This window comes from Gasterosteus aculeatus, chromosome 21 (assembly GCF_964276395.1).
Source record: "Gasterosteus aculeatus chromosome 21, fGasAcu3.hap1.1, whole genome shotgun sequence".
NCBI lineage: Eukaryota > Metazoa > Chordata > Actinopteri > Perciformes > Gasterosteidae > Gasterosteus > Gasterosteus aculeatus.
In genome coordinates, this window is record NC_135708.1 from 16,231,190 (window position 1) to 16,257,867 (window position 26,678).

The 26,678-nt window shown below is 48.4% G+C and overlaps 1 protein-coding gene and 1 long non-coding RNA gene across 5 annotated transcripts in view; one reads left to right on the plus strand and one right to left on the minus strand.

Annotated features, from left to right (window-relative positions):
- Window positions 1-215: 215 nt before the first annotated feature.
- On the minus strand, window positions 216-21,112 carry dipk2ab (divergent protein kinase domain 2Ab). 4 transcript variants are annotated; one of them, XM_078095902.1, is made up of 5 exons: window positions 18,282-20,537; window positions 18,066-18,151; window positions 15,132-16,008; window positions 5,187-5,490; window positions 216-2,412 (listed from the first exon to the last, which is right to left on the minus strand). In XM_078095902.1, the coding sequence occupies exons 3-5, from the start codon at window positions 15,783-15,785 to the stop codon at window positions 2,066-2,068; spliced, it is 1,305 nt and encodes a 434-aa protein (XP_077952028.1). In that variant the 5' UTR covers window positions 15,786-16,008; window positions 18,066-18,151; window positions 18,282-20,537; the 3' UTR covers window positions 216-2,065. The 4 variants fall into 4 exon arrangements, with proteins under 4 accessions (XP_077952028.1, XP_040023121.1, XP_040023123.1 ...); XM_040167187.2 differs by lacking the exons at window positions 18,066-18,151; window positions 18,282-20,537 and adding an exon at window positions 20,585-21,112; XM_040167189.2 differs by lacking the exon at window positions 18,066-18,151.
- A 4,652-nt stretch (window positions 21,113-25,764) lies between these two features.
- Window positions 25,765-26,678, plus strand: part of LOC120811955 (uncharacterized) — a 29,132-nt gene continuing 28,218 nt past the window's right edge. Inside the window, exon 1 of the long non-coding RNA XR_005710485.2 lies at window positions 25,765-25,950. This is a non-coding gene — a long non-coding RNA (uncharacterized LOC120811955). The remainder of the gene's footprint in view (window positions 25,951-26,678) is intronic.

A 26,678-nucleotide genomic window follows, 5' to 3' on the forward strand; every position in this document is an offset into this window, starting at 1 on the left:
GGATCCAAATTAGAGGAAAGATGAAGATATGAAAAGATCAAAAGCGAGGAGGAGGAGGAATGAGGGGGAAAAGGAATCGGAATTGGCAAACACTGACATCCAGCTGTGCCACACAATCAAATTTTAAAGACACGATGAACTGGAGCCAAAAGGCCTGTAACTTGAATTGGAAGTAATAAAAATATCGAGACAATCAAGAAAAGGTCCACACAGAGTGTATGTGTATATATATATCTATATATATATATAGATCTTTTATTTTAATATTTAAACCCACTAAAAGTTGTAAATACAACTTTTGAATGAAAGGCACGGGAAAAGAAATCAGACAATGCTGATATACTCAAAAGAAAGTTACAGTACAAAAGTAGACAGTTACGCACTTACAAATCCCTCCAGGTTCAAACGGCCTACGTACGGGGGGGGGCAGAAATATAACAGACAACAAAAAGAGGGCGGCTTGAAAACCAGAAACCCATTAGCCAAACTTCTTTATTGCTTTTCCTAACGGACGGGTGTCCCAGCTCGGGGCGGCTCGTGACTACTGGGCCGTCTATCGGACACGCCGCTGGCCGCTTAGCGTCTGATCCACAACATCGATACAGACCAAATACAGAACACATGGAGCCAAGCTGGGATTTTTTGGGGCGGGGGGGGGTAAGATCTCTCGTGATCCAAATGAGGCTGCGTTTTTGATTATGCTTTAATTTGTCGGTTCGTCAGTAAATATTCAACAGAAAAATCAGGGAGGCACAAAAAAAACAACCCACACCTGGTCAGAATCCATTTGCGGAGGAAGGAAGTCATTTAGTAAATCTTTATTTCCTCTTTTAACCTTTACTGGATGGAGCCCGCTGCACTCGGCACTACTGGGGGGGTTTCAGCAAAGGGTTCGTTTACCAAACATTTTAAAGATGTCGCTGCATTGCGTTTCCTATTCTGCAAAATAATCACATCCCTTTCCTTTAGTTACGTTGTCGAGGAAAACTTGATGGAAATGTTGTGTGGGAGGTTAAACAAAGGGGGGAGTGGTGTGGGGGGGGGGGGAGAATATGAGAAATCTTAGACTGGTACGGCTCTGGGCGAAGGTCCTATTGACAAAGATAGATCAGGACCTGCCAGCTCGTCTCGGATGGTGTGCACATTATGGCTCCTTTGGGTGGCTCTACTGGGGGACACCTGGGGGGGTGGGGCTGTCACTGTGCACTGCTCATGGTACTTAATATTACATATAGCCTCTTTGGTATAGGCACATCTGCATCAAGGGATTACCACCGTCCAATTATTCCCTTCCTTTTCCTGTGTGCAGCTGTCTCACTCCGATTGAGAAGAGGAAAAAAAATACAATAAGAAAAACACACACGCACACACAAAAAAGATGATTGCCACAATCCTGGAAATCAAATGATTGGTTTGAGTAGCAGGAAATCAGACTTATATAGCTGTCAAGGGTTCTCTTTTTCTCCTAAATGTAAACCAACCTGCACCACCCGCCTCTCCTCTCCACCCGCTGTAGCTCGGCCTTCCCAGCCGGCTGACAGAACAAGGAGATTCATGCTGCCTTCACCTTCCTGCAGCAAAGCTACCGAGGAACAAGAAGAAAAAAAACAGCTGTGCAACAGCAGAAATGTAAACACACCAATGTACTTTAATTCAGCCCTACATCAAATAAAACAAGAAATCCAGGGGGGGGGGGGGGCGAAATGAAACCGGTGTTAATGCTATGGAACAGAACAGTTCTAATGTACGGACGGGGCCGCGCCAGAGTCCCCCTCCCCCCCTCCCCCCCTCCTACAAGGATGGCCGGGGGAGGTCACCTCTATCCTGGTTCTAACCAGAATCTCCTGGCGCCAAACTCCTCTCTCTCGCTCTCTCACAGGGGAGCAAAGACGGGTTAACAGCCGGAGCTTTAAACGCGTCCGCTGTGATTCATACACCTCCTGATCCAAGACATCCAACAGCGTCCTGCTCAGACACGCCGCCGCCGCCCCCGTGCAAAAGAACCAGGGCCTCGAGAGTTCCCGCGGACCTCCAGGGCGTCGGGGGCCAACGCCGCCTCCGTTCACTACCTGGCGGTGGCCGAGGAGGAGGCGGCGGCCAGCTGCGTGAGGTATTCGCGCAGCTCCTTGGCCGCCTGGAAGCGGCCGTAGCGCTTTTTGGGTCTGGTGCACTCGTCCAACAGGGTCAAGAGTTGTCCGTCTTTGGCTATGTGGGCCGGGGGGTCGTGGAGGAGGCCTCCGGTGGTGCCCCGCCACGTGGCGTACCGGGACAGCAGGTTCTGGCACACGGCGTAGTAGTTGTGGTCCACCGTGACCCGGGAGCAGAGGGACTCCTTGGAGAAGGACAGGCAGGCCTCCCTGTCGCACTCCTCGAAGCGGCTCTCGTACCACACGTCGAAGCTCTCCGGCTTGTCTGCAGGGAGGGAGGGAAGAGGAGGTTCAATGAACACGCCGCAATAAAACACACGCCGCAATAAAACACACACACACACACACACACACACACACACACACACACACACACACACACACACACACACACACACACACACACACACACACACACACACACACACACACACACACACACACACACACACACACACACACACAGGTCGTAAATAGTCAAAATGAACATCGCAGTGTGTGCTTCTTTTTCTTGCATCCTTCATCGGGCGAATGTGTGTAAACTCTGCATGATGAAAGATAAATAACAAAATATTGTTCCATCACAGACCAGTAAGCGCTTATCTCCTTCCAACCAGCCGGGAGGTTCACATATCAAATGGATTTTTCTTCTCTTTTTTTTTTCCGTTTTAAAATGTGAAACGGCTCTACACGGGACATTTGAAGGGCGACCGATTCTGCGAGATTACAACCAACAGCTTTGACTCCAAAGCAAATGTTGTGCAAATTATTCGCCAAGACATCGACCGGAACAGAATCCGACGGGGCCGCGGTGCCACATTTGACAACCCGCAGGCACAAACATGGAATCCCATCTCAAAGCACACAGGCAAACAACTCCGCAACCTAAACTTTCATTTGACAGGAATAAAACACTTTGCAGATTTATTGAGCACATAAAATTCTTTCTCCAGCTCATTTCACATGCTTTTTCTCGTCGGAGAGTTGTGGGAGAGGGAGCCGAGGAAATAACCTGGAATGATGAGAGCTATTCGTTTGTGCATTAAAAAAAAAAAGATCGATACCATCGTTGGGGAGTGGAGGGGGTGAGGGGACCCAGAGGATGCAAACGCATAATCAGCGTATCAGCGCTGTAATGCACTTCTCCTCTGGCTCATCAGAACAACTCAATCAAACATCCAGCGCTGCCCTGTTAGCAAGGGGCCCCCTGTGCGCCTCCCTGCCTCCCTCCCCCACAAGGAGGAGGGGGAACATCAACCTCAATCAGCGAGGGTGATGGAGATGGATGTGCCCGTTTGTAGTCACCACAAGCACACGCGCACATAAAAAGATGGTGAACTGAGAGCAATTAACGCGTCTGAGCGAACCATGCATCACACCTCGGGCCTTGATTGACAGGTGGCATCGGGAGAGCGTACTGTTCGCACGCACACACAGACACACACACAAACGGAAAGAACGGCTTAAGAGGACAGGTTCTTACTCAAGGACAATGATGAGCGAAGCGAAAGAAGAAAAAAAAGCTGTTTCCTTTGCACCCTGATCCCTTCTGTTCTACCCTTGCGGCTCGGGCAGAAAAAAAAGGAAGCTAGAACATTTCCAAAGCAAACTATGCCCATTTCCAATTCAAATAAGTGGGAGAGCCGTCTGGCCTCACTCGCACCTCCCACGTGGAGGACTTACATTCACCTCACTGCGCCGCCTGCACAGGGCCGCACCGAGAGGGGACATTGGGTCTGAACTGCTTGTTAGCGTGGCCTTCCCGGTGCCGTTCAAGAGTACGAGGCGGTTTTAACAATGCATGCCTGTGTTAAGAGAGCATTATTGAATGCAAGAGAATGTGTGCGTGTGTGTGTTTGCGCAGGCTAGTGAGCGATACCTGCAGGGGAGAGGAGAGACTTACATTATGCAGCATGCGTTTCCAAAAAACACTCGGGGCGAAGCCTCCCACAGACACCAGAAACTCAACCATGGGGGAACACAAGGCGGCGGCAGCGTGCCCGAGTCAGACGCGGCACCCCAAAGATCAGGTCTATCATAGTCAGCACGAGGCTCTGACAGCAGGGACCGGATCCTCGGCTCGCGAGGCCACCGACACGTGGGAGGGACACGTCTTCTCTGGCGTCAGATGTTGGCAATTTGGCAAAGTGGCACTTAATCTCGGAATGAATTCGTCGCAATACATCCACTCAACAAAAGAAATAAAGCAAAACGCTACACCAACACAAGGGTGGAGTCTCGACACCTTGCGACACAACAGTTTATCACTTTAATGGGATTTCTGCGGAGAGGGATAAATCTAAAAGAGCCGGAGCGGGTGGTCGTCCCTCTTTGAAGTAGCCGCACGAAGGAAGACGACTGAGGGGTAAAGAAACACCACACTGAGTGTGTGATGTATAGCTCTCTCCGTCGTCCGTATCATTTATTCTGAAAAAAACCTAGAAAAATAAAGAAAAAAAAAAACTAGGGCATCGGAGATGGCTTGTTATCCGAACAGTCTTTGCTTTGAAGGGGACGAGCGCGGCGGAGGAACGAGTGCGTTTCTAAGAAGAGAGGCAGCTTCGAGCGGTTGCAAAGTTGCCCTCAGCCAACTGTCCCTCGAGACCTTCTCCTCAAACCACCATCACTGCCTCATGAGCTACATTGGTGCGTTTTCTAGAGAGACTCCAAGCTGTGATAACCGTTCGTTCGACTCGCACGTCGGCTTATGAGGAGCTCTGTGACAAAGAGGTTAAAAGAGGTGGAACGGCTTCTGCAGGAGCAGACGTGTCATGAATGCAATTAATCATTAATTATCACTTCCCGTTTTAGAAAAGACAAAACACCAATTACATCTCCATAGCTTCCCGCCGACATCGTCCTAAGTGTTGATATAAACGCTGTGAAATGAGGTGCTTTCATCCCATCATGTAGCTTGAGTGGTAGAAACGGTTAGAGGTGAGAGAGACACACACACACACACACACACACACACACACACACACACAATATCGCCATAGCAACCGGTGCGCGAGCGTGCTCCGGCCAAACGCCACTCACTCTGCTTGATCAGCCTCTTGTCCGCCACCAGGACGTTCTCGGCGTCCACGACGATGACCTTCCCGTCGCGCGGGCCGACCGCGAAGTTGTCGAAGCTGACGTCGAGCAGGTAGAGGGCGAAGTCAAAGTCGTTGTTGGTGAGCTGCTCGGCGATGTCCATGAGCTGGCGCGCCAAGTCCACGCGCTTCTCCCAGGGCGCGTTGTAGAAGCTCCACAGCTCCTCGCCCACGTAGTTGACGGCGACCATGCGCCCGCACGCTCCCAGGTACTTGGCGAACGGCCAGCCTTCATCCGACGGAAAGCTCTGGGAGGGAAGAAAGACAAAGAGGATATTCTTTAATTAGAATAAATAAATAGGGAGACGTCGGGCCGGGTGATGTAGAGTTGGCTGAAGGAAACAGAAATTCCCCCGTTGGATTTTAAAAGCAAACGGCCAACACAGAACCTTCACGCTGTCAAAAAGCATTGGTTTCACTTGCACAGGAACCAGCCTGCAAATAAAGAGAGACAAAAGGAAGAAAAAAAATCCCAGACACCAAAACACAACGGGGCCTTGGGAAATTTTTTGATACAAATTCGAAGCACAACAGTTGAGAATTCGCCAAAAGATCACGTGCTGGGTATAACGGACCCAATCTAACAAAAGAAAAAAAGAGCCCGTTTGTGTTACAGCCGTACGGCTCGACGTACGCTGCAGTGCTTCCAGAGGACTGATGGGAGGTGATTTGTGGCAGTAAAGCCAGATGCGGTGTGACGCAGCAGCGTAGTGTCGGCTAGTAGAAACCGCTGTGTATTACAAAGCAGGAACTCCACGTACTTAGCTAGCGGTATTATGTTGTTATTAATCACTTCACGAACAACAACAAGGGTACTGCGAGCAGGAAGTGATACCCTTGCCGCACCCCAACACCCAAATTTCAGATTTACCCAACTTTATCAAGGTCAAACGAACACACACACACACACGTGAGCTGGGTGTGAAGCAGCTGCATTAGGGAAACTGTACGTCTGCCGTGTCTCCCACTTTCCAGACATCACTTTCTTTGCTTCTGGGCCATTTTATTGCCCGATGAGGGGCGGTGGGTGAAATCCCCCCCTTTTTGAAGCCCACACTAGTTTCGCTTCAGGTGAGAAGCTCCCATCTCTTACAACAACCCCCCCACCTGCAGCCATATGCCAGCTTAATGACAGCCCAGAATCCCTACGTAACAGACCTCTCATAGGCTGTCGTTTCTGGCAGGAAGCTGCAACAGACGGAATCTCGAGCGCTCACGTGAGCCTCAACCGCCCCCCCCCCCCCACACCTCCCCCTGAAAGCCCCGTAGGTGAGCGGTGAACCACTGTGACGGGGACGCGTCTCACTTTACACTGCCCCAGCTTTAAAATTTGCTTGGAATAAATTATTTAAAAAGAAAATTGAACTCGTTTCTCAAAGACAACAGCTGGCTATTCACAGGGGGGGGCGGCGTGGGGGAGCTGGGAGTGAAAAAGAAACCTTGCTTCCAAGGGTCACTTGGCGGCGTTGAGACATTTAGTCGCACAGTTACAGATTATTATTTGTTTCATGTCAACACTTCATATTCACAGTGTAACATTTAAAGTGAAAGAAGATCAACACCTACAAGTACACTAACTGCAGATTAATAACATTAATACACGCAGTAACTAATGGACAATGCATACAGTCAAATAAATGTAATCTACTCAATGACAAGAACAAACTCACAAGAACCAACTACATTTATTTACACAAAACAATCCATCGAAAGTGATGCACTAAAACGCTGCCGGCCGTTCAAATATTAATTTACATCTGAGGGAACGATATTAACTATTGAATAATCATCCTGATCACCAAGACCTGCTGGCTAGCTTTCCGTTTGACTAAGTCACGTTGGCCCACCGACCAGAGAGCACGTTACTGCAGCTTTGTACGCTGACGCAGACGAGACTCACAACCTCATGCAGCAAAGAGGAACCGTTGCAGTCTGAAATGTAAACGCAAACCAGAGGCGTATCTCCCGTTCCCGTCGCTCTCAAGAAAGATCCACCACCAACAAGGGGAGGACAATGATAAGTTGCACACAATGCAGTCTTGGTCGAGCCCATTTCCCCCGAGGTGACCCAATCAATCGTGGGCCAGACAAAAAGTCTGCAGAGGAAGCACTTCTGGCTTCCGGCAGCCCGTCCGTCTCCTTAGCCATGGCAATGACTCATCCCAAATTTCCCCCCAAAACTCTTCTTCATTTACGGATATAACAAACCAGAAAAGAAACTAAATATAATAGCGACTGCTCTCACACACGAGCACCGGCTGGAAAGTAAACAATCCCAGTTAGCGAGCCAGCATGGGAGATTTTAGGATTAGAGAATTAACAGGCTAAATATCTAAAATGGCTTTCTAATTTCTGAAGTTGGTCTACAAAGATTAGGTAGAAGCCGGATCAGTTGGGAGTACATCCCTATTAGTCCCGCTTCCCTTTGACCCAGATTCAAACCGCAGATCGCTTTGTGCCGCAGCAAATCCAAGCAGCTCTCGGTCCTGTTGACAAAACTTAGCCCGTTCAACGTCGGGGCTAAACCTGCTCCGTCAAAACACCATCCTCCCTCTCCCCTCTCTCGCCCCTGCAGGGCAGACGGATAAATGGGGCGCGAGGGGGGAGGGAGGGGAGACAAACAGAAGATACAAACAAGAGTGTCTCTTGCTTCTCCGCTCCAGTGGACAGGAGGAACAAACCAGCAAGGACCGGCCTGCTAAACACATCTCTCTCCTTTGTTGTCGGGCTGCGGCCTGAATGGGAGCGAAAGTAGAGTGACGGCAGACGGGTGGGGGGGGGGGCGGGGGAGGATGAATGCCCTCGGGGTACTTTTAGCCACTGTCAACGGCTGCTGTGAGAACGCCTTCACGTCCGTCCAGCCCTCGTCCGTGGGGACTCAACGTACATGTTCATCACCGCGCTACGTCCTGACAGACCACACACACACACACACACACACACACACCTACCTTTACGGGCTTGCAGCGGGTTGAAAGGTGGAGGGTACCGAGCGGTGTGGAGGTGGGCACCCGAGCTTTGGATTCAGGCTCCTATGGCGGAGCTTGATAAATGCCACACGTATCCCAACAATCGCTCGCCCTTAGCGCTCTTTAAACGGTTACTCTGCAGAAGTCATTAACGTCTGCAATGAGGCGTTGAGGGGAGGGCGAAATAAATTTGAACGCCCGGCCCAACGCTACCCCCACTGCACTTGCGGAGCAGAATTCGGGAGGGGGCCGTGTGTTTGTGTGTGTGTGTGTGCGCGCGCAAGGACTGTACAGGTAGCACTGTACTAGTCACAATATTGGGGTATTGAAAAATGCTACGGCTGCAGAAGTGCCAATGTCACATCTCAGCAGCTTTTAGTGCTTTTAAAAGAGGTCTTATCACTTCTTGTTGCCGTCATCTCCTGCTTAGTCAAACCGTCACCTCAAAAACCTGGAGCCAAATGCGCTTTCCTATTTCCCCTTTAAACAATCATTTTTTGCACACATTTTTTGCCGTGTTGCAAAAATAAAGGAGCCTGTCCCTGGAGACAACGAAAGCCGGGCTGGAAAAAAAAAAGAAGACTAAACCAAAACAGAACTGACTCTTTACATGCGACCTCCCGGTGACTTAATTGGCCTAATCTAATCTTAAAAGGTTGCACCGGTGCACGGCAGTAGCACGGACTGCAGGGTGTTTGTGCTTTTCACTCCCCGCTCTGTGATACAACACACTGGCATCCTCTTGGGGAAGTGTGTGTGTGTGTGTGGGGGGGGGGAGATTGGAGTGGGCTGGAAATGAAACAGGGCCACAGACAAATGGGCAGCCTCTGGAGAAGAGGATGAAACGAATGGAGCGAGGAGGCACAGGAACACACACCTGCGTCCTGACATCTGCTGACAAAGGCATGCCCTTCTACTGGGCCACTCGGGGGCGGGCGTCTCTGCGGTGTGTGTGTGTGCGCCCGCAAGACTTCGAAGGAGGCTTTTTGTGTGTGTGTGTGTGTTTGTGTGAATCAGTATCGAAGTGCATGTGAATGAGAACATGCAACGTGACCAGGGCTGATAACAACCTCTATTCAGTGGCTGAGTAAACACAAACGGCTCCAGAGATATTGCCTTGGCGGGTCTGCGAAGAACACTCGTCCGTCAAACACGCACAGCGCGGACACACACACACACACAGCGATGTGTATGAATGCAGGATTGTTTTGGAAAGGAGTCATTTGTGTGTGTGTGTGTGTGTGTGTGTGCGCGCGCAGCTCGCGAAAGGCCTGTAGATCCTCTGCATTTTCCTTCCTCAGCGTAAAAAAAAGAAAATCGCACGGCTTCTTTGTGAAATGGGGTGAGACAGGACGCCGAGAGTCTGGGGATCAAAACTGTTGGGTTGAGCGCTAGGTGAGACTCAGCCACAGCTAAAAGAAACAACAACAACTCAACCCCCGATGCTGCAGAATGAACATCATTCAGCCCGTTTCTCAAAGGGTGTGGGGGGGGCGGGCTCAGCCTTAAGAAGGGGGTCACATCTGCTATGCGAGGCGAAGGCTGCCGAGGCTGGGTTGAAGCGGCGCAGCTCTCCCGTTAACCTCGTGTGTCTGGAGGATGTGTGGCGAGCCCCGTCTGGCGAGTTTAAGTGTAAAAATCCAGTTGGTTAGTTCGCTGCGAGGGGCCTGGGCCCCCGGCAGGGGGGCCGGCGCCAGCTCCTCATCCTGGCGAACACACCCCGCTATCCATTTCTCCCCTTCTGCCCTCGTCTCCTGCTGCTTCTCCGGCTCACCCTGCGTCTTCAACCTCCCCTTGCCCTCCCTAAAGAACCTAAAATACGGGCCAGCGATGCCGTCTGTTTCAGATATGGAAGCCAGAAAATGCCCAGTCGGAGAAGAGAGAAAGTGTGGCTGTCTGTAGAGGACAAAAAAAAAAAGCGGTAAAAGGATGGAGACTGTGTCTGAATTTACATCAGGCCCCGCCCCTTTCCTTGCCAGACACGCGGTTCTAAGCGTGCCAAGTTGCAGTCTGTGGAGCTGGCAGCCGTCTTGGGAAACAGGAAGATCGCTAAGTGAGAAGGACTGAAACAAGAAAAAGGACAGCTGGGCGCGCAGGAACACCGAGCGCGGATGACAAATCAAGACCGAGAGGTCAGGTAGACGGACAAAACGGAACCGTGTTCAGTCGGCGTGGGAGGACGTGCACGTGGCTCGGTGATGGCGGGTCATGTCTTTTCTCTTCACGGAAAGGAGCGAGCAGCAGCTCAGGGTGTCTAGTGCACTCTGCTGCTCGCCGGAACCCCTTTGGCGACCTGGACCAGAGTCCCCCCCCCCCCCCCCGGTTGGAGAGCGAGGAATGCATTAAGTCACGACCAGCGCTGTTGACTCAGTGTAGGTGGCACGCCGCCCGCGCGGCTGGGGAGGAGCCAAAGTGAAGCTTTGCCTCGGGCCTGAGGGCTGCGGGCTTGGGGCCGACTTCAAGGGTTCTGCATTTCAGTTTAGGTGCCAATTATCCCGGGGCGGCGGGGGCAGCTGCCCCCCACCCCCCATCCTACCCGCCAACTTCTCTGCAGAAGAGGAAACATTGAGATAAGCCTCTCCCCCCTCTGCAAAGCGCAATTAAATTGTAAAAGGCTGGAAAGGAAGTTTCTGGTCCACAATCGCGAGAATTTAAAGTGCTGGGGTCACTTTATTTATAATACACTGACCCCCCCCATATTTCCTCCGACAGGAGCGAGGTGTCCGGCGCTTTAATGCAGCAGACTATTTCATTACTGCGGACAGGCTGCAGTGCTAAAAAGCATAATCTTGCTTTACATGAAGCCCTCTGCTCTCCAGGGGACGCCACAGGAAGGAACCACTTGTTCCCGATCCATATCGGCCATCTTTAAAAAAAAAGGGGGCCCAGGAGACTTTGTGAATGTGGATGAACTCTTGCAGGACTGCGTCTTCAGGAACTGACCACGCGGGTTGGGCGGCATGCTGTAACGGTAGGAACTTGGGGGGCGAGGGTGGGGTGCAGGGTAAATCTAAAAAAAGGAGTTGGTGGGTGGGATGAGTGGAGGGGGGGGGGGGGGGGGGGGGGTCCGCCACAGGCATTTAACTAACCAAACACAGCTGTTATGCATGCGCCTTATGTATGTGTGCGTGTTTGGAGAGCTGGAGAAAGAGAGAAAGGATTATGGTAACACAAGCAGTCTGGCTCATTCAGATGTGGTGAAAACACCACAAGGCTCCGGTTTGTACAACACACACACATTCATACACAGCACCTCCTTCTCCTCTTTCCACCAGGGCCTCCATCCAGCGAGCCAAAGGAGGGGAGTCGGGCCCAGATAACTCCCAGTCTTATCCTAACAGGATTCAGTCTGTACACAAAGGCCTATACGAATAATGAAAGGGGGTTTGGGAGCACTTGAAGCCGGGTTAAGCGCCGTACACAACCTCCTCTCTCATGTGCTAAGAGCGTCCCAATCCCCCAGACCCCAAAACAAAAGGTTCTAATCAGAGACCAGCAACTTAAATACTGTTTACCGGTGGACCTCAGCCACTGAGCCGGCCTCAGAGACAGAAGCCCCCCACTTAAGCCGGGATAGCATGCAGTGTCTGATTAAATGAAAAGAAATAAATCAAACTAAAAACAAAACAAGCTTTGATCCCCGCTGTACAGAAGCATGACCCAGAAAGCCAGACCACGCATAGGAAAACACAGGCTGAAACCCACGTCTGCTCCGTAAGGAGATGACCAGGTGGGCAATAAGATAGTTATTGTTAAACATGGACGAGATTTTGATTTATTTCACGCGAGCCACTAAACACTAAATGCGTGCTCTCCAACGTGGCTTTAATATTTATCTCTCATCCAGCATGTTGTAAAAACAATAACGCCTCATTTTGTGCCGAGAGGCGCCTTGAATTTATACTATTTACTTTGGCTCAGTTTCCTAAAGTGGATGAGCATCGTAACAGATTATGCAGAGCCTCATTAAATCAATAGCGTACCCAACCCCCCCCCCCCCATCTAAGAAAATTACACAGGCTGCCAGCGAGCTGCTCACAGCGATGTTTTCTTCAAAGTTGCGTATAAAAATGCCGCCGTCAAAGACGCCTCTCCTCCGATGGAGCATCCGGGTCGAGAAGCCTGTGTTCTACAAAAAAAAAAAATAAAACCTAGAGCGGTGTTGTGGCATGTTGAACGAGGTGGTGGATTTGTGGAAGGTGGAGCACACACTTGAGTCTGGAGGAGAAGACTGCGTTACCCCCCACAGGCCTGTCACTTCCTATTCTCAGCTTCACTGGGCAAGGCAGCGCTGAGGACCAAAAAGAGTGCGAGCGCAGTCACATGCTCCTTGCTGTCTGGCCGAGCTTGACGACTCTGAAGGAAGGACTAGGCTGAATCAGACTAATTTGAGGTCAGGCCAGATATAGTCCACACCGACGCAATCGGGCGATGAGTCACTGAGCCGAGGGTCGACAAATAAGGATTGACTCATACAAACCAATAAAAAGGTGAGAAAAAAGAAACTGACGTGTCATTTCTGTGGTTGGCAAAGAGGGAACTCTCCGGCACTCACTGATTTATATCAGCAACAGAAAAACAAACTTATCGGTGAAAGATTGAGAACTGCAGCACGAGCTGAGAGGAAATGGAGGATTTCGTCTACCGAAAAATATTTGTTTTCCCCAAAGCCAAATTGCCTTCCACGTCACACAGGAGAGGGGGTTGTTTTTGTGCGTATGAGTGTGCGCTTTGTGTGCCGCAGGTAAGACACAGAAAACGCATTGTTGGACGGACCCTAAAGAACGGAGCAGATTGTCTTCTTTCTCCGGGTGAAACGGGGCCGATTTACTGTTTGTGGCTTCGGGGCTGGAAACAGGAGAGAGCGCGCAGCGGAAACATTACTGACATTGTTCAACGGTGTTAAGCCAGAGGAGAGAACTGAAAATAATAAAAAACAACAATAACAACAAAAATACAAGCAACCCGAGTAGCCAATGAAGGTGGGAAATCATTACTAAAGACGCCGAGTGCTATCGACGCGTCCAGCTGGCTGAAGACTGCGAGCTGGATGAAGCAGCGGCTGACGAGAAGTCAAAATCAGGTGACATTAAATTACTGGTCATAAAACTCAGCGCACATTCCTCTCTACCTTTTGTTGAAACAAGTCCCGACACAAACACACACAACCCTTCCCCCTCCAGGGGACCAGGGTGCTGTATTCACGCTCTATAGCTGCCATTAATTCTTTATAGTCTACCGCTGCCCGGCCGTGTGTGTGTGTGCGCGCGCGCCTTGCGGTCTCACACCTTTAGAAGCTCGGCGATGCCGCCGAGCAGTCGAGGCACTCTGGGATTCTCTCAGATGTCTGGCACATTGCTGTGTGCATCGCCCATCCACATGATCCGTGCCCGAGGTCCGTTACACACACACACACACACACACACACACACACACACACACACACACACAGAACTTAGAGTTCTTTCTCGTACCCGCGGGTCACAAGTTCAACACAAGATCAACAATTCATGAGTCCCTGTAAGCATGCAACCAGGATGCAGGGATTCAAAGGAGCCGTGCACAAAGTGTGTGCATTATGCGTTGTTGTGCGACCTCTGCAGCTGTGTGCGTGTGTGTGAGGGGGGATTCATCGAGCCTCTGAACTGGGGCATAATACCATTAAAAAACACTGATGGAATTATCTGGATGCAAGTTTTGTGGAGCGCACACAAAAACAGGCGGCAAAATGTGGGAGGGCGATGACACAGAAAGAGGGGAGGCAAGAGGAGGAAGAGAAGAAAGAGCGAGAACATGTGACTCCCCAAAGGCCAATCAGACTTTATAGATCAACTGGAATAAAAAGCAGATCTCGTCCTTTGTCCTCTGAAACGCCCCGGAGGTGTCCGGCCCTTTTGTCGGAGGCCTGCGGGCCTTATTGAAGGTCGACATGAGCCGCGGCAATTGTTGTTCACAAGATTGTAATTGATCGGCTGAGCCAAAAAAAAAAAAAAAAAAAGAGGCCGCAAACGTGTATGACTGCACGGACACGCAGGATGAAAGAATGTGTCGGTACTTCACCGCCATTTCTGTGTTAGAGCAAGACTATTCGGTTTATATGAGGCACCAGTTTTGTTGGCGCCATGCATCATTTACCCTGTCAAATTAAAAGATTTCTAATGTTGTAGCGCATTATAGTTATTAATATTTATAGTCCAACTGTGTAAAAACAGGCTCAATCTGTCACAGTCACATCGAAACTAAACACTTGAAGGCAACAATGTTTCGGGTTTTTGCCCATTCGTTCACGTTGGAGATTTCCACTAAATCTTCCTTAAAAGCTTTTATTTTGGAAGCTTAGCAATGGATCAAGGATATTGGTATTAATGCAAAAGATTCCTCAATGAGCTTTCCCCCCACAAAAGAGAGACCAGTGGACACGGACGTAGACTCAAATTAAAAACAACGCCGACCATTTAAAGATGCACTCTTGAATAATTCAGAACTGCCCTACATAGTGTTAAGTATGCAGTATTGCCGCCAGCAAAAAATCTCTCATCTTTTGGGAGGCCACAGCTCTTCAACCCTTCCCTATTCCAAGCGGAGGAATATCCGTCCTGCGGATGCGCAGTCCCAACGTAGCCTCCAGTTTAGGGAGGGGTGTAAAGGGCTCGTCTCAGATCTGTGGCAGAGGAAGTAAGAGGAGGATTCCCTGTAATTTACTGGAGGCTTTGTGGGCCAACACCCCGCCTTGCTTACTGATGCGCTTATCCTCTATGCAGCAAAAAAGGTAATCCAGGAGCAGGTCCTTATCAACAAGTCTGAGAACACCTGGGGCGACAGATCAGCTGACAGAAAACCCCTTTAAAAACATCTCCTGTCCTGAAAACAAGCTAAAAGACATTTTAAAAACCCCCCCACACACACACACACACACACACCTGTAGTACGAGTGGTTCCGGGTTGAATGCCAAGGTCATGAGCAGCTGCATTCTCTCCGTGTCCTTGAGGTTCTTCAGCAGGAAGCTGCCCGAGTCTTTGGTCTCTGCGTACCTGCGGACCACACGGTCCAGCAGCCTCTGGGAGGGGCAGTGCACCAGGTCGGACCAGCCCTCCACCACCTCTGGCGTGAGCAGGCGGACGTCGCCGTTGATCCGGGCGAACTCGGTCTTGTACATGGCCTGGATGAGGTCGCAGCGCGGCCGCCCCGTGGCCCTCTTGCAGATCTTCTGGTCTATCTCGGCCAGCTCCTGGTTGGAGCCCAGCCTTTTGAGCACCACGCGGCGCGTGCCCTCCCGGGGCTCGCCGTACTGGGCGAAGTAAACGTTCTTCACGTTGAAAACGTCCAGGAAGCGCAGGCGGCCCCAGGTCTCGAAGGACACCTGGCCGTTCATGAACTTGCGGCACCAGCTGGTGCCGAAGCAGGCGGGGCACTTGTTGAGGTTGATGAAGCGCCTGTCGGTGAGCTCGTTCTTCTGGAAGGAGGCAAACAGGCTGTGGGTGTTCATCAGCAGGATGACGAACAGGCCCACCACCAACAAGAGCTTCAGACACCGGTACAGGCGGCCGAGCTTGAGAGGCAGGAAGCGCAGCATGGTGGGGCGGGGCTTGTCCAGGGACGGCGGGGAGGAGAGGTATCGAGACGATCGTCGGGGAGGGCAAACCTCAACGCCTCTCCGTCATGGCGCACCGGGGCAGCTTCTAAAGCGGCAGGCAGGGGCGAGGTTGGCACAGCTGCCCCCTGCCGCTCGCTGGGAGGGGCCAGCGGGTCATTTTCTCTCCTCCTCTGTGTTTGGGTGCGACCTGGAGCAAGCGGGCCTGAAATCAAGCAAAAGAGAGGGGAACTCGTTACACCAGGAAACATGAAAAAGCCGGATTCCACAAAACCAGAACCACTGACGGCAAATTAAAATAAGCTTCAGCTCAGTCATTTCTGATGGACCTGCAAGGTGGAGTCGCCCAAATCCTCAGCTGTGAGCGCCCCTATTAAACTAAAGACATTTCACAACTCTAATTGTTGGGTCATTTGAGGTATTTCTCTGTTTGAGCAGATCTAAGATATCAGCCAATCCCCAAAAAAAAGTATCCTGGGGGAAAAAAAGGAAAAACTAAGTGGAAAAAGATCAAATTAAGAGGATTTGTACGGCATCCTCTTCTAGTAAAAGAGAAAAGACGCTGCACTGCAAGGATGATTCCTCAGAGGACCTTCCTCCGCTGCCATCTCCATCGACTTTCTCCCGATGCTCCGCAGAACCAGCCGCCTGCATAGCGCAATAGTTACACCGACCTCAGAAAGCCCAATTCTTCCTCCTCTTGCCTCAAATGGAAAAATCCCACTTTGCATTGTGAAGATTCACGCTGTGCGTGGTTTAACCTTTGATCAGAGTTTTTTTTTTTTTTTTAAATCAGGCTTTGAAGTAGTTTCTTTGAAAATGGCTCGTGTCACTCAAATACCTGAGCGGGTGAGAGGATCCGTGAGCAGCTCGATCAGGCCCACCGAAGTCGGCGGGACGAGGGAACGTTGAGAGCCAATACAGAGACAACGATCACCCCCTTTACGGTACGAGACGACCCCCCCCCCCCCCCCAGACTGCCCACAACAAAGCCGCCCTCAGCGATAGATGCCCTCAAATCAGCAAAAGAGTCTCGTAACTCTTACAAGTCGCCTTCAGAACTCGTCCGTGTCGATGGAAAATCCTCGATGAGAGCTCATTGGGACGCGCCTATTAGGACAGCTGACTGGAGAGGCCACGGCGAACAAGAACGATTAGTGTTGGGCTCCTCGCTTCATCCGCTTTCAGATCAAGGTAGTGAAAATGTGGTAGAGACACGGTGGGGGGCGGGGGGTGACGTGCTAGATAAGAAGCAGATTTCTCACCTCACACCACAGTCATAAAAAATAAACCCCATCCAAAAAAGGGGAACTACAGACTGTAGTGCTAAATACATTTCTATGCAGCAAAAAAAGGTAGGACTCATGTTGAGAAAGGAAAAAGAAAACATAAAGCTAAAAAGCCCAGCAATATATAGCAAATATCATTTGAACTTTAAATAGCTGCTGCAAGTCTGTATGACAACCCCCCCACCCCAAAACAAGAAAAGAATAACAAGAGCCAAAAGGACGTGTGCCTACAGAGAGCCAGAGGAAGCTCATCGCTTGAGGGGAAAAATGGAAATACCCCCTTTGCCTTAAGATCTCCATTCAAACGCCGTTTAGCATCGAACAGAGGCAGCCGTAAGATCTCCAGATCTCCAGTGAGGATACAAGATCCAACTGGGATCAGCCAACGGCTCAGAGAGGACCAGAACGTAACCTCGGCCCCAGGAGATGATCGCCCACCTCGTCCTCAGGCGCGAGCAGCGGAGAACAGGCACGCGGGCGAGAACCGGAACGCCACCGCGTAACGAGATGCGCGAGGACGTGGCTTCTTCCTCCTCCTCTCCGGAGAAAGGGTTCTCCTCCATTACCTTCAGAGCGTTACCTGGATTAATTCAATGATTGTACTAATTGCTCAAGTGCGCGGATAAGCCACACACTGCATTTACTTTGTTAATGAGGGACGGCCCCGGTGCTCAGATGCTTAAAATATTGACAATGAATCGCACGAATGTGCCACTGATGGCTTATCCTTGATCTTCTGTACTTTTGTTAAGCGCGAGGCAGGCGAGTGCAAGAATTTAAATGCTACTAGATTAAAGATTCAATAGGCTGCTGCTGCGTATGCTGAGAATAAGATGAAAACATTCCGCCTTTTTCCAAGGATGCATGGTCATTCAGGAGGGGATATTGTTCCCTGATTGATTGATTTCCCAACCAGATAGAATTTTTTTTTATATTAATTTCACACCTGGAAAACCATGAACATTTAACTTGCCGGCTGTCTATTGCTGCGTGCCACCCGAGGGCGAAGAGTTATCGAACAGGACAGAGGAAGTCTGGCCATATAGGGCTCAAGGTTGCCTGTAAAAAAAGGTATTTTAAACAAAAGTTCCCTTAGAAAACTGTAAATTGAAGCCAGGTGCTTTGTATTTCAACGTCGGAATACAAGGGCAGGGAAATGTAAGTGCTCAGTGTTTTCTTTTGGACAAACCTTATTGTGCCCACAGAGAACTTGTGTTCCAAGTTACCACCTCCTCCGTCTGTCGCAGCGCCTCTTTGCAGGAGGAAGAGGAGGAGGAGGAGGGACGCGCAGCACAGAGGAGGAAAACCTCGTTAAGGACGAGCACCAAACATCACCTCTGATCTCTCTCTCACTCACACACACACACAAAACTGGGGTAAAGTTTTGCAGCATTTCTCGGTCTACAAAGTAGTGCGGTGAGCGCTTGGAAGGAGAGGCAAGGAAAAGAGGGCAAATCAAAGGACGCCTGACTCCTCATGCATGGGAGATGAGTCCCGCATTCAAAATGTTCCAAGTTTGGCAGATGCTAAGAGCCGCAAAATGGCTCATTACCGAGACAGAGAGGGCACAAGATGAAGCAACGGGCCCCGTGTTGGCGTGAAACAGACTGACAAAAGGTCGACACGGAGGAAAGATATATCCTAACATCCTTATATTTGTACTTTTATTAGAACTTAAATTTCGACAGGAGTAACCCAGATAAGAAAGGAGGTTGAAAAAATGAATTTCTGCCAGGAATAAGCTTTCCCACAGCTCATTGTGTGAAGCTGGCTTCCGATAATGGCGTGCGAGGGCAAAGCTACTCTCGGGTTAACCCATTTCCTTCACTGCACCTGAGGCTAAAACTTCATTAGGCCATAATGAAGTCAAGCCACACACGACCATGCCTGATTAATACCCCTGGATGTGCAAAAGAGAGTGCAAAGACGAAGTGTTGATAAAATGACTGGAACACAGTGGATGGGTTGAGGGGTGGGGGGGGAATACAGAGGAAAGATAGCACTAATGCATAGCTAATGGACAGCGAGGTTAGAGCAACTTTGAGTTATTGCTCTTGTGACGGAGATGAATGGAAAGAGACCACAAGAATACAGAGTAGCAGCTCTCCACCTCTGAATGGATGCACACAAAACACACAGACGCACAAACACCAACGCGTCCACCAAAACACCCCTCCCCTTGCAATGTGTGGCTCGAGCTGGATAGAGGAACTACTGTTGCCAAGGTTATCGACTCGGGGAGTCAATAATGTTTGATCGAGGAAAAAAAAAAAAAAGAACTTTCAGCCGGATTGTCTCAAACACACAGACGGATGGATACAAAACCACAGCAACGTTCACATGCACGATGGGAAATTGGGTTCTCGGAATAGAAGCGTCAATCAATGGAATAACACACACACACACGAACATTAGTCCATTCACACTATGGCCAAAGGCAAAACTGTAGAGGTCTGAACAAGAATATCGGCGCCATCCGCTTTGCGCCCGTAACCGAAGCAGACAAACTTGAACTTGGGAGACTTGTTTCTTCAACTGACGAGTGTTTGTGTCTTTTCATTTTACACAGCTGGACACCCCCACCACACTCCCTCCATTCTGCACCAGCTTGAGAGTTGTCACACTTTGCAGCTGCAAAACAAACTCAAACAAAAAATAAAAAAGATGAACTGTCAGAACGAGCTTTAAACAAATGAAGAACATGTTTTTCCGCGGGGGAGTTAGGTTGAAATTGATTAGCTGAAAGACATTTATTATTTCACTTAAAGTCACTCCCTGCAGAGCGCTGAGAAACATTTAAAAAAATCAACCAACAGAAAGTCTGAAGAGAATCGAATTGGTCTATTTTCATAGCTCTCCTGACTAGAGACGCTCCACAATTAGTCGCATGTTATGAATGAGAATTAATTCCAGTCAGCCTCCTCTATTCAGTGGACAGTAACGAGAAATCCTCACAATAGGACCACGTCTGAACCGAACAGCGGGGCTGCTGTTATCTATTCCTCATAGATTAAAAATCAAGGACAGAAGTTTGCAAAGAGCACCTTGAGCTTTTTTAACCTGACACGCAAACGTCTCAACCTGCGATCAGGGCGCCGAGTGGGAGAACCGCGGAGGTACTTTAAGCATTTAAACATTAAAGTGCCAAGAAAATACGAAGTTTGGACGTTCAATACAACATAAAATAATTAGAAAAAAAGCGTATGGTGCTGTAATATGTGGTTCTGCACAAACGTGACGTATAAGGGGACACTCGTGCATTATATTCCTCTATGGTCATTATAGAGTTGTGTTCAGGTACCAGTGACGGACGTGATTACGGTTTTTACTGACGAAAAAAAAAAATGTTCACAGGTTTAATAACAAAATATTCATGGCGCGGTTGCACAGAATAAATCACCCAACTTCAAATATAAAGAGTCTTGGTTCAACGTGAACACGGCTTTTCAATAAGAAGAAAGAAGGAAAAATAAAAAAAGCTGTGAAACAAACCTTGTGCGACTTTCCTCTCCGGGTCCGTAGCAGCGCGACCCTTAGCGCATCATATCATTATTTAAAGTTGCGACGAATACTTTTAAATCGCAGCCCCCGGCATGGAAATAGGAAAACGGGCTTCTCCCCGCCCCCCCAAAAATAAATTTAAATAAATTTAAAATAAATAAATAAAAGCTCGACGGAGACCGCGGTCGAGCGAAGTCGCGTGGGCTTCCCGTGTGTAGCTCCCGGGTCTGTAGCCTGCTAGCCTGCTAGCTGCCGGGATAAACAGTTGGGATGTCGGCTCTTAACTCTTCCCGCGCCGCCGCTTTCCGCTCCTCTCCGCGGGGGACGCCGACGTCCTCGGTGTGCGCGCACGTCCCGTGTCCCTCCGACTTGTCGCGAGTCGCCTCCGTGGTCGCGGAATTGTCCTCCTGCTCTTCTCCTCCCGTCGGGCAGCGACTCGCTCCTCTCTCCCGCACCACAATGGGTTCTGTCTCGAGTCCCCTTTTTTCTTTTTTCAACAGCAGCGGCTTTGCGCTTTACGACAGCCGCGGCCGGTTTACGGCGGTGGTTGCTAAGCGACTGTTCTAATATTGTCTTGTCTGGAATACCGCCCCCCCCCCCCGGAGCAAAGTTTGCCTAGATATGATATATTTCTTTCCCCACTTTTACTCCAATCCATGTGATAAGAATAAAAACTTAGCTAAACTTGGAGTGGTGGATTCATTTAAAGAGACGTTTAACACAATATTACCGACTGCCGACACGGTGCTTTGGTGTAAATAGAGCGTTGGAAGCACGAGGTCATGACTGGACCGGAGTTAGAGGTGCCAGTGTCAACGTTGAATACCTGATTATGACGAGATAATCCGAATGAAATAACGCAATTAAGGCGGATGAATGTGCGTTAATATTCAATTGGGTTGTTGCCCAGCTTCATGTACGTAGCCAGCCCTCGGTGCTTCTTTACCAGACAACATCATTTAAACTTTTACTTGACCACAACATCCTTTTTTGTTCGTTTTTATTATTTCTGCATGGCAATGTCAGGATGTCATTATTGCATCCCTACCAAACGCTGATTAAATGAATGAAGAACCAACGCTACAATCGAGTGGAGATTCAGTTATTCTCGTTGCGAATCTGCGCGTGAATTCGCTTGAACTTACTGCCACCTGCTGGGAAATCACAGTATGACGCTGCTGCTGAAATGAATAGAACGTTTAAATAATATATATATATAGCAAAATGCTGACGATATAAAGCCAGCCTGCCTTCAATTGATTGATCAAACCTGTGCTTTTGAAATAATGCAGTGGTGACATTTTCTAATTTGACTCCTATCACCAATTTCATCATTTATCATTAATTCTGAATTAACAGAACAAACCCAACTTAATGATAAGCATATTGGTAAAAGTACGATATGGTGTTGAATCATAGGTAGTTATTTGGCATCACAGCATGACATTGGACTAACCTTTTTAATTTGGCCATTAAACTAAAACAATAATCGCCTTGTAGCTCCAGGCACCATAAACTATTAAAGACTCACCAGTAAGCAGTGAACTATATTTAATTCATGATACATTACAAAGTGCTTTGCACTCCAGTAGCTGCATTATGATTTATTTGCTCCTGGAATAGTTTATTCTCATGTTACATCACTTTCACAACTGCACGTTGGTCTTCGCTTGTGAGTGCGATTGTTGGACGCTTCTCATTTGACTGGAGAGACAGTAGTGTCTTAACAGGACACCTCGCCTCTGGACATTAAAACGTCACCTCCCACTTGAGCGGTTTTAAACATGCCGTGAGAGTCAACCGACGATTCCCACCGCTCTGAATCCCTCATACGGTAACCATGGCAATTTAATTTCACCAGCACTTTAAATCGATGTTACAGAAGTGAATCATTTATGTGCAGGTGGTGCAGGTTGTGACACAACATAGCCTCTAATGGAAAGTGAAACCACCTGCTAAAAAAGCATTTACTTTAAAAAGGTGCATTGCAGAAGGAACATGAGAAAACAAACTGCCGCTCTCAGGATGCTTTCTTTTCCTCTAATGTAGTTTTATATATTAGAATTCATATCAACAGTGGATCCTCTGAAGATGTCTAGTTATTTGTGTTCTTCTAAATTGCTTCCACGGACTGTTTGTTATTAGGGAGGCTGGAGAGAAACAGGGGGGAGAAATCCATTAAACCTGCATTGTAGTGTCGGGGGAAAGAAGAGCCGCTGTTTATGATGTTTGTGTGGTCAGGTCTCCACTGATGTGAGCTTAACAGGAAGCTACTGACGGCTCTCCATCGTAAACTGACCTCGTCTCTGCAGGCCGGGGGGGGGGTCTCCATTGCTGAGGGTTAGCGTGGACGACTGTGGTCTCTGTGCTTCATGACGACTTTAGAGGGCACGATCGCGTTAAACGCTAAACTATCGTCAATGAACAGTGTTCTCACTTACGTGATCTCCTCTACCACCAGAACAATGGTGGAAGCGTGTGGGAGCTAAAGAGCGGAAGCAGTGAGAGGTTGAAGGTGCTTGTGAGGAGATCTGATAGTCGGCACACAGCTTGAGATCTTGACCTAGGATGCCATCGGGTGCAGTTGGGGGGTAAATCCTTTTAAAATATTAACAACCATCTTCCCTGGATATTGCTTGTGGCCCAGACATACTCTTTTATAGTAGAGAGAGCAACATTGATCTATGAACAAAACAAGACTTTACACTAAAGCTCTGTGAAAAGTATGTTTCTGCCATCGACTGCAAACACAAACCGTGGAAACAATAACAACACACAATTGATTTTTTCTCGAAATTCGGGTTGCTGTGAAGACATTCGGCGGGTTCGCTCGCAGGCTTCCCATAATGAGATACAAGTGGTTTGTCGCTGGCTCGCTCGGCATTGCAGGGAAGATAAGACGTAGCGAGGTAATCTAAACAGGCGATGCAGCTTTTCTCCACCTGTAACACGAGCAGAACGCAGTAATGGATGTGAAAATCTACCATCTGCTCCAAGATGGGGAGGGAACTATGGCACCGTGAATATATATTCCAAATCACAATCTGCCAAGCAGAGAATATATCAAATATATATATATTTTGTGATTTATATATATGTGAATGCAGTAGAGAAGCACTGCTGCTTGTGAGACAGTTTAATAAGCAGTTGGTCAGCCCAATACTTATAACGTTAATACGTTTAATCAGAAAAACACTTAACTGTTATTGTTAATGCTGAAGGTATGATTAAAATTCGAAATATAAGTATTGATAAACAGTGTCGGCAGCATAGTTTATTTGTGTGATTTCTTTGTCCCTGATATGCAACAGGAATAGTGTCACTACTGGACCGTAAGCCAGAGTGCTGCAAACATCTGAAAGAAATGATTTGTGGGAAAATGGAATTAGTCAGAGATCCTAATGTAACAACAACATAGAAGAGCCCGACAGCCGCCTCCGGTTGTAATTAGCGTCAATGTTTTCTGGCTGGCTTTCATTTTGCGGCGGTGCTACCGGGGAGATTTCTCATTTAAAAGAAACCAGCCAATGAGCCGGGGAGTCGGCCACACGATGGCGAGCGGGCAGGGGAGGGTGCGGAGTGAGTCTATTTGAAAATGTATTTCTTGATCTCAGGACGGTATTTCGAACAGAGAGAAAGGGAGTAAGTGACCCACGAACCCTACAAATCATCCAGGCCAAATGTAACTCCTCGCTAATGGCTTGGACTCTTTGGCTCCTTTGAATGCTGGGGTCTCATTAGCAAACCAGCAGAGACCACCACAGAGGCCATTACTTCGGTCGGACCGTTCTGTGCAGCCTTCAAGCCATTAAGCCTGATGCATATGGGGGTCCTAGCAGAGAGAGATAAGAATTTCATTGCATTACCGAGTCCATTACGTGCCACCGGGGAGTAAAGCATTAAAGTTTGTGGTCTGATTAAATTTAGTGCTGCTCAGCTGAAGAGGCAATTAGTGTATACAACACACCTTCATCCCGACTCGGTGGTGCAGGTGGCCCTTAGAATAAAACCACCAGCATATGCATAATTGACTAAAGTGTATGTATTAGTCTCTGTTATGCTATTTTCTATTTGCCACGCAGAGTCTGCAGAAATACATATATATACATATACATATATGTATCTATATATATATATATATATATATAGTGCAGTTTGGGTAATTGCAGTCACGAGAAAAGCAATTTATGTTTTTCCGGGTGATGGTGGCGGAGAGATGGGAGCAATTTGTAATGCTGGCGGTCGTTTCAAGTGTGAATTCATGTGAAAACGTGGTCACTCCGAACCACACAGAGCTTTGCAGCAACAGAAATGGTGATTAAAAACATTTCCACATATTCAGACATACGCACGTGTAAATGGTTACTATGATGCAATGCTTTATAGAGACAGCCCTATTTGTATTTGTATATATATATATATAATATAAATGTTCATGCAAATCCAGATGCTTCAATATTTTCTTTGCAAGGATCACATACCTGAAATTCAATTGAAGTAGAATTTCATTTTGAGCAATGTAATGAGACCTTGCGGGATGTGGGAGCCAGAAAAAAAGAACATTATTTTGATCTGAATTGAATTTCACTGCTGTTTGATCCTCAGAAGGTGCCCACAATAGACATAAAAAGAATCCGAGGATGAAGGACATGAGAGGGCTACCTTTCCTGGGAGGCTCGTATTGCACGGTATTGGCTGGGATGAGAAACAGACAAAGAACATGCAAAGCATGTTAGGAGATGCCTCACACTCGGGCTACTCTTTGTATGGGATGTAATGCAGGTTGTCGCGATCAGCAGCTTGTGATTTTGTTTGATTTGAATCAACGTGTGGGTCTGAACAACATACACAACCTGGGAGACTTCTCGCTTTTGTATCACGCTCTGCTTTAGTCAGCTGAGTCCGAGTGACGACACCTGTACAAAATGCCAATGTAAGATGCACAGTAATTATATTACAGGCCTGATGTAATAATGCACCATCTTAGTGCCGCCAGTGAAGATTCAAAGGCTTAGCAGTTATACACTCACACAGTGATGGTTTTTGCAGGTAGGCGCATTCTTACGAATTTCAAAGAAGGGGACAGATATGGTTGTCGTGGTACCGGAGAGACTATTGTGACATTGGTATTCATTGAGGAACAAGAACTGCCCTCTGTCCTCAAAACAGAGTTGCAGGAAGTGAACAACGTTTGTGCAACACGTCAGTCTGTCAGTCGTTCCTCTCGCTCCCCGCCGAGTCCTGTCCCTCCGCCACACAACCGCTCTGCCTTTTACGGGTGACCTTCCATCCCGAGGGCGCTTTTCAATCCGTTCCTGCCACCCACCATCTTACATGGAGCTTACACCCTTAATCAGGTGAGAGCGCTGTCGTGAGCTGCCTCTGTGTAGTGGAATACATCACATGGTGGCGAAGTGAATCCGCTGCACACTGTTGACCTGCTTCTTCAAATTCAAATTCTGCTCTAGAAACGATTTGTTCAGGCTCCGTTTTCCACCTTTTGTGTTTCTGGGAACCGTAATCAGCTGTACGCCAATAGGTTAAAGCATTTTGTACGTTCAAAGAAATGACCACATCAGAAATACATTCAGAGCAGACAAAGACTTAAGATGCACAGAAGTAGAATGGCCGAGTTAACAGATGTCAAAAAGCGTTTTGCAGAGAGAAGCTTAATCTAAAATAGATAAATGGCCCGTGTGTAGTATTTCAAGGAGTCCGTCAGAAGGAATAGATTACAATATTCACAGCCATGTTTGCATTGGTGTTTAATGACCTAAAACTGAGGTGATCATAGTTGCACTTTCAAATCATTATTAGCTATGATGCTAACTCACTACATGCAAAACAGCAAGGCCGCGGGGGGGCACATATAAAATGAAGGCATCATTTTCTTTTTTGGTTTTATTATCAAATACAGTAATTGCAACCTACTTCGTATTGGTCTGTGCAACGGAACCGGGTTGCTATTCTGAAGTCACAACGCTAGATGGCGCTGTCAGACTTCAGACCGAATCCAGACCTCTGCCAACCATTTGTTCGTGTTGCATTCACTGTCTTCATCCTTTATGGAGCGCATTCAAAGGAA

Bases quoted from the DNA above. Each gene is read 5' to 3' on its own strand.
- dipk2ab (XM_040167187.2), bottom strand. From the start codon at position 15,785: ATGCTGCGCTTCCTGCCTCTCAAGCTCGGCCGCCTGTACCGGTGTCTG. The intron at 5,491-15,131 runs GTGTGTGTGTGT...CTTCCCTCCCAG, and splicing joins CGGAACCACTCGTACTACAG to AGCTTTCCGTCGGATGAAGG. The intron at 2,413-5,186 runs GTGAGTGGCGTT...CCCTCCCTGCAG, and splicing joins CAAGAGGCTGATCAAGCAGA to ACAAGCCGGAGAGCTTCGAC.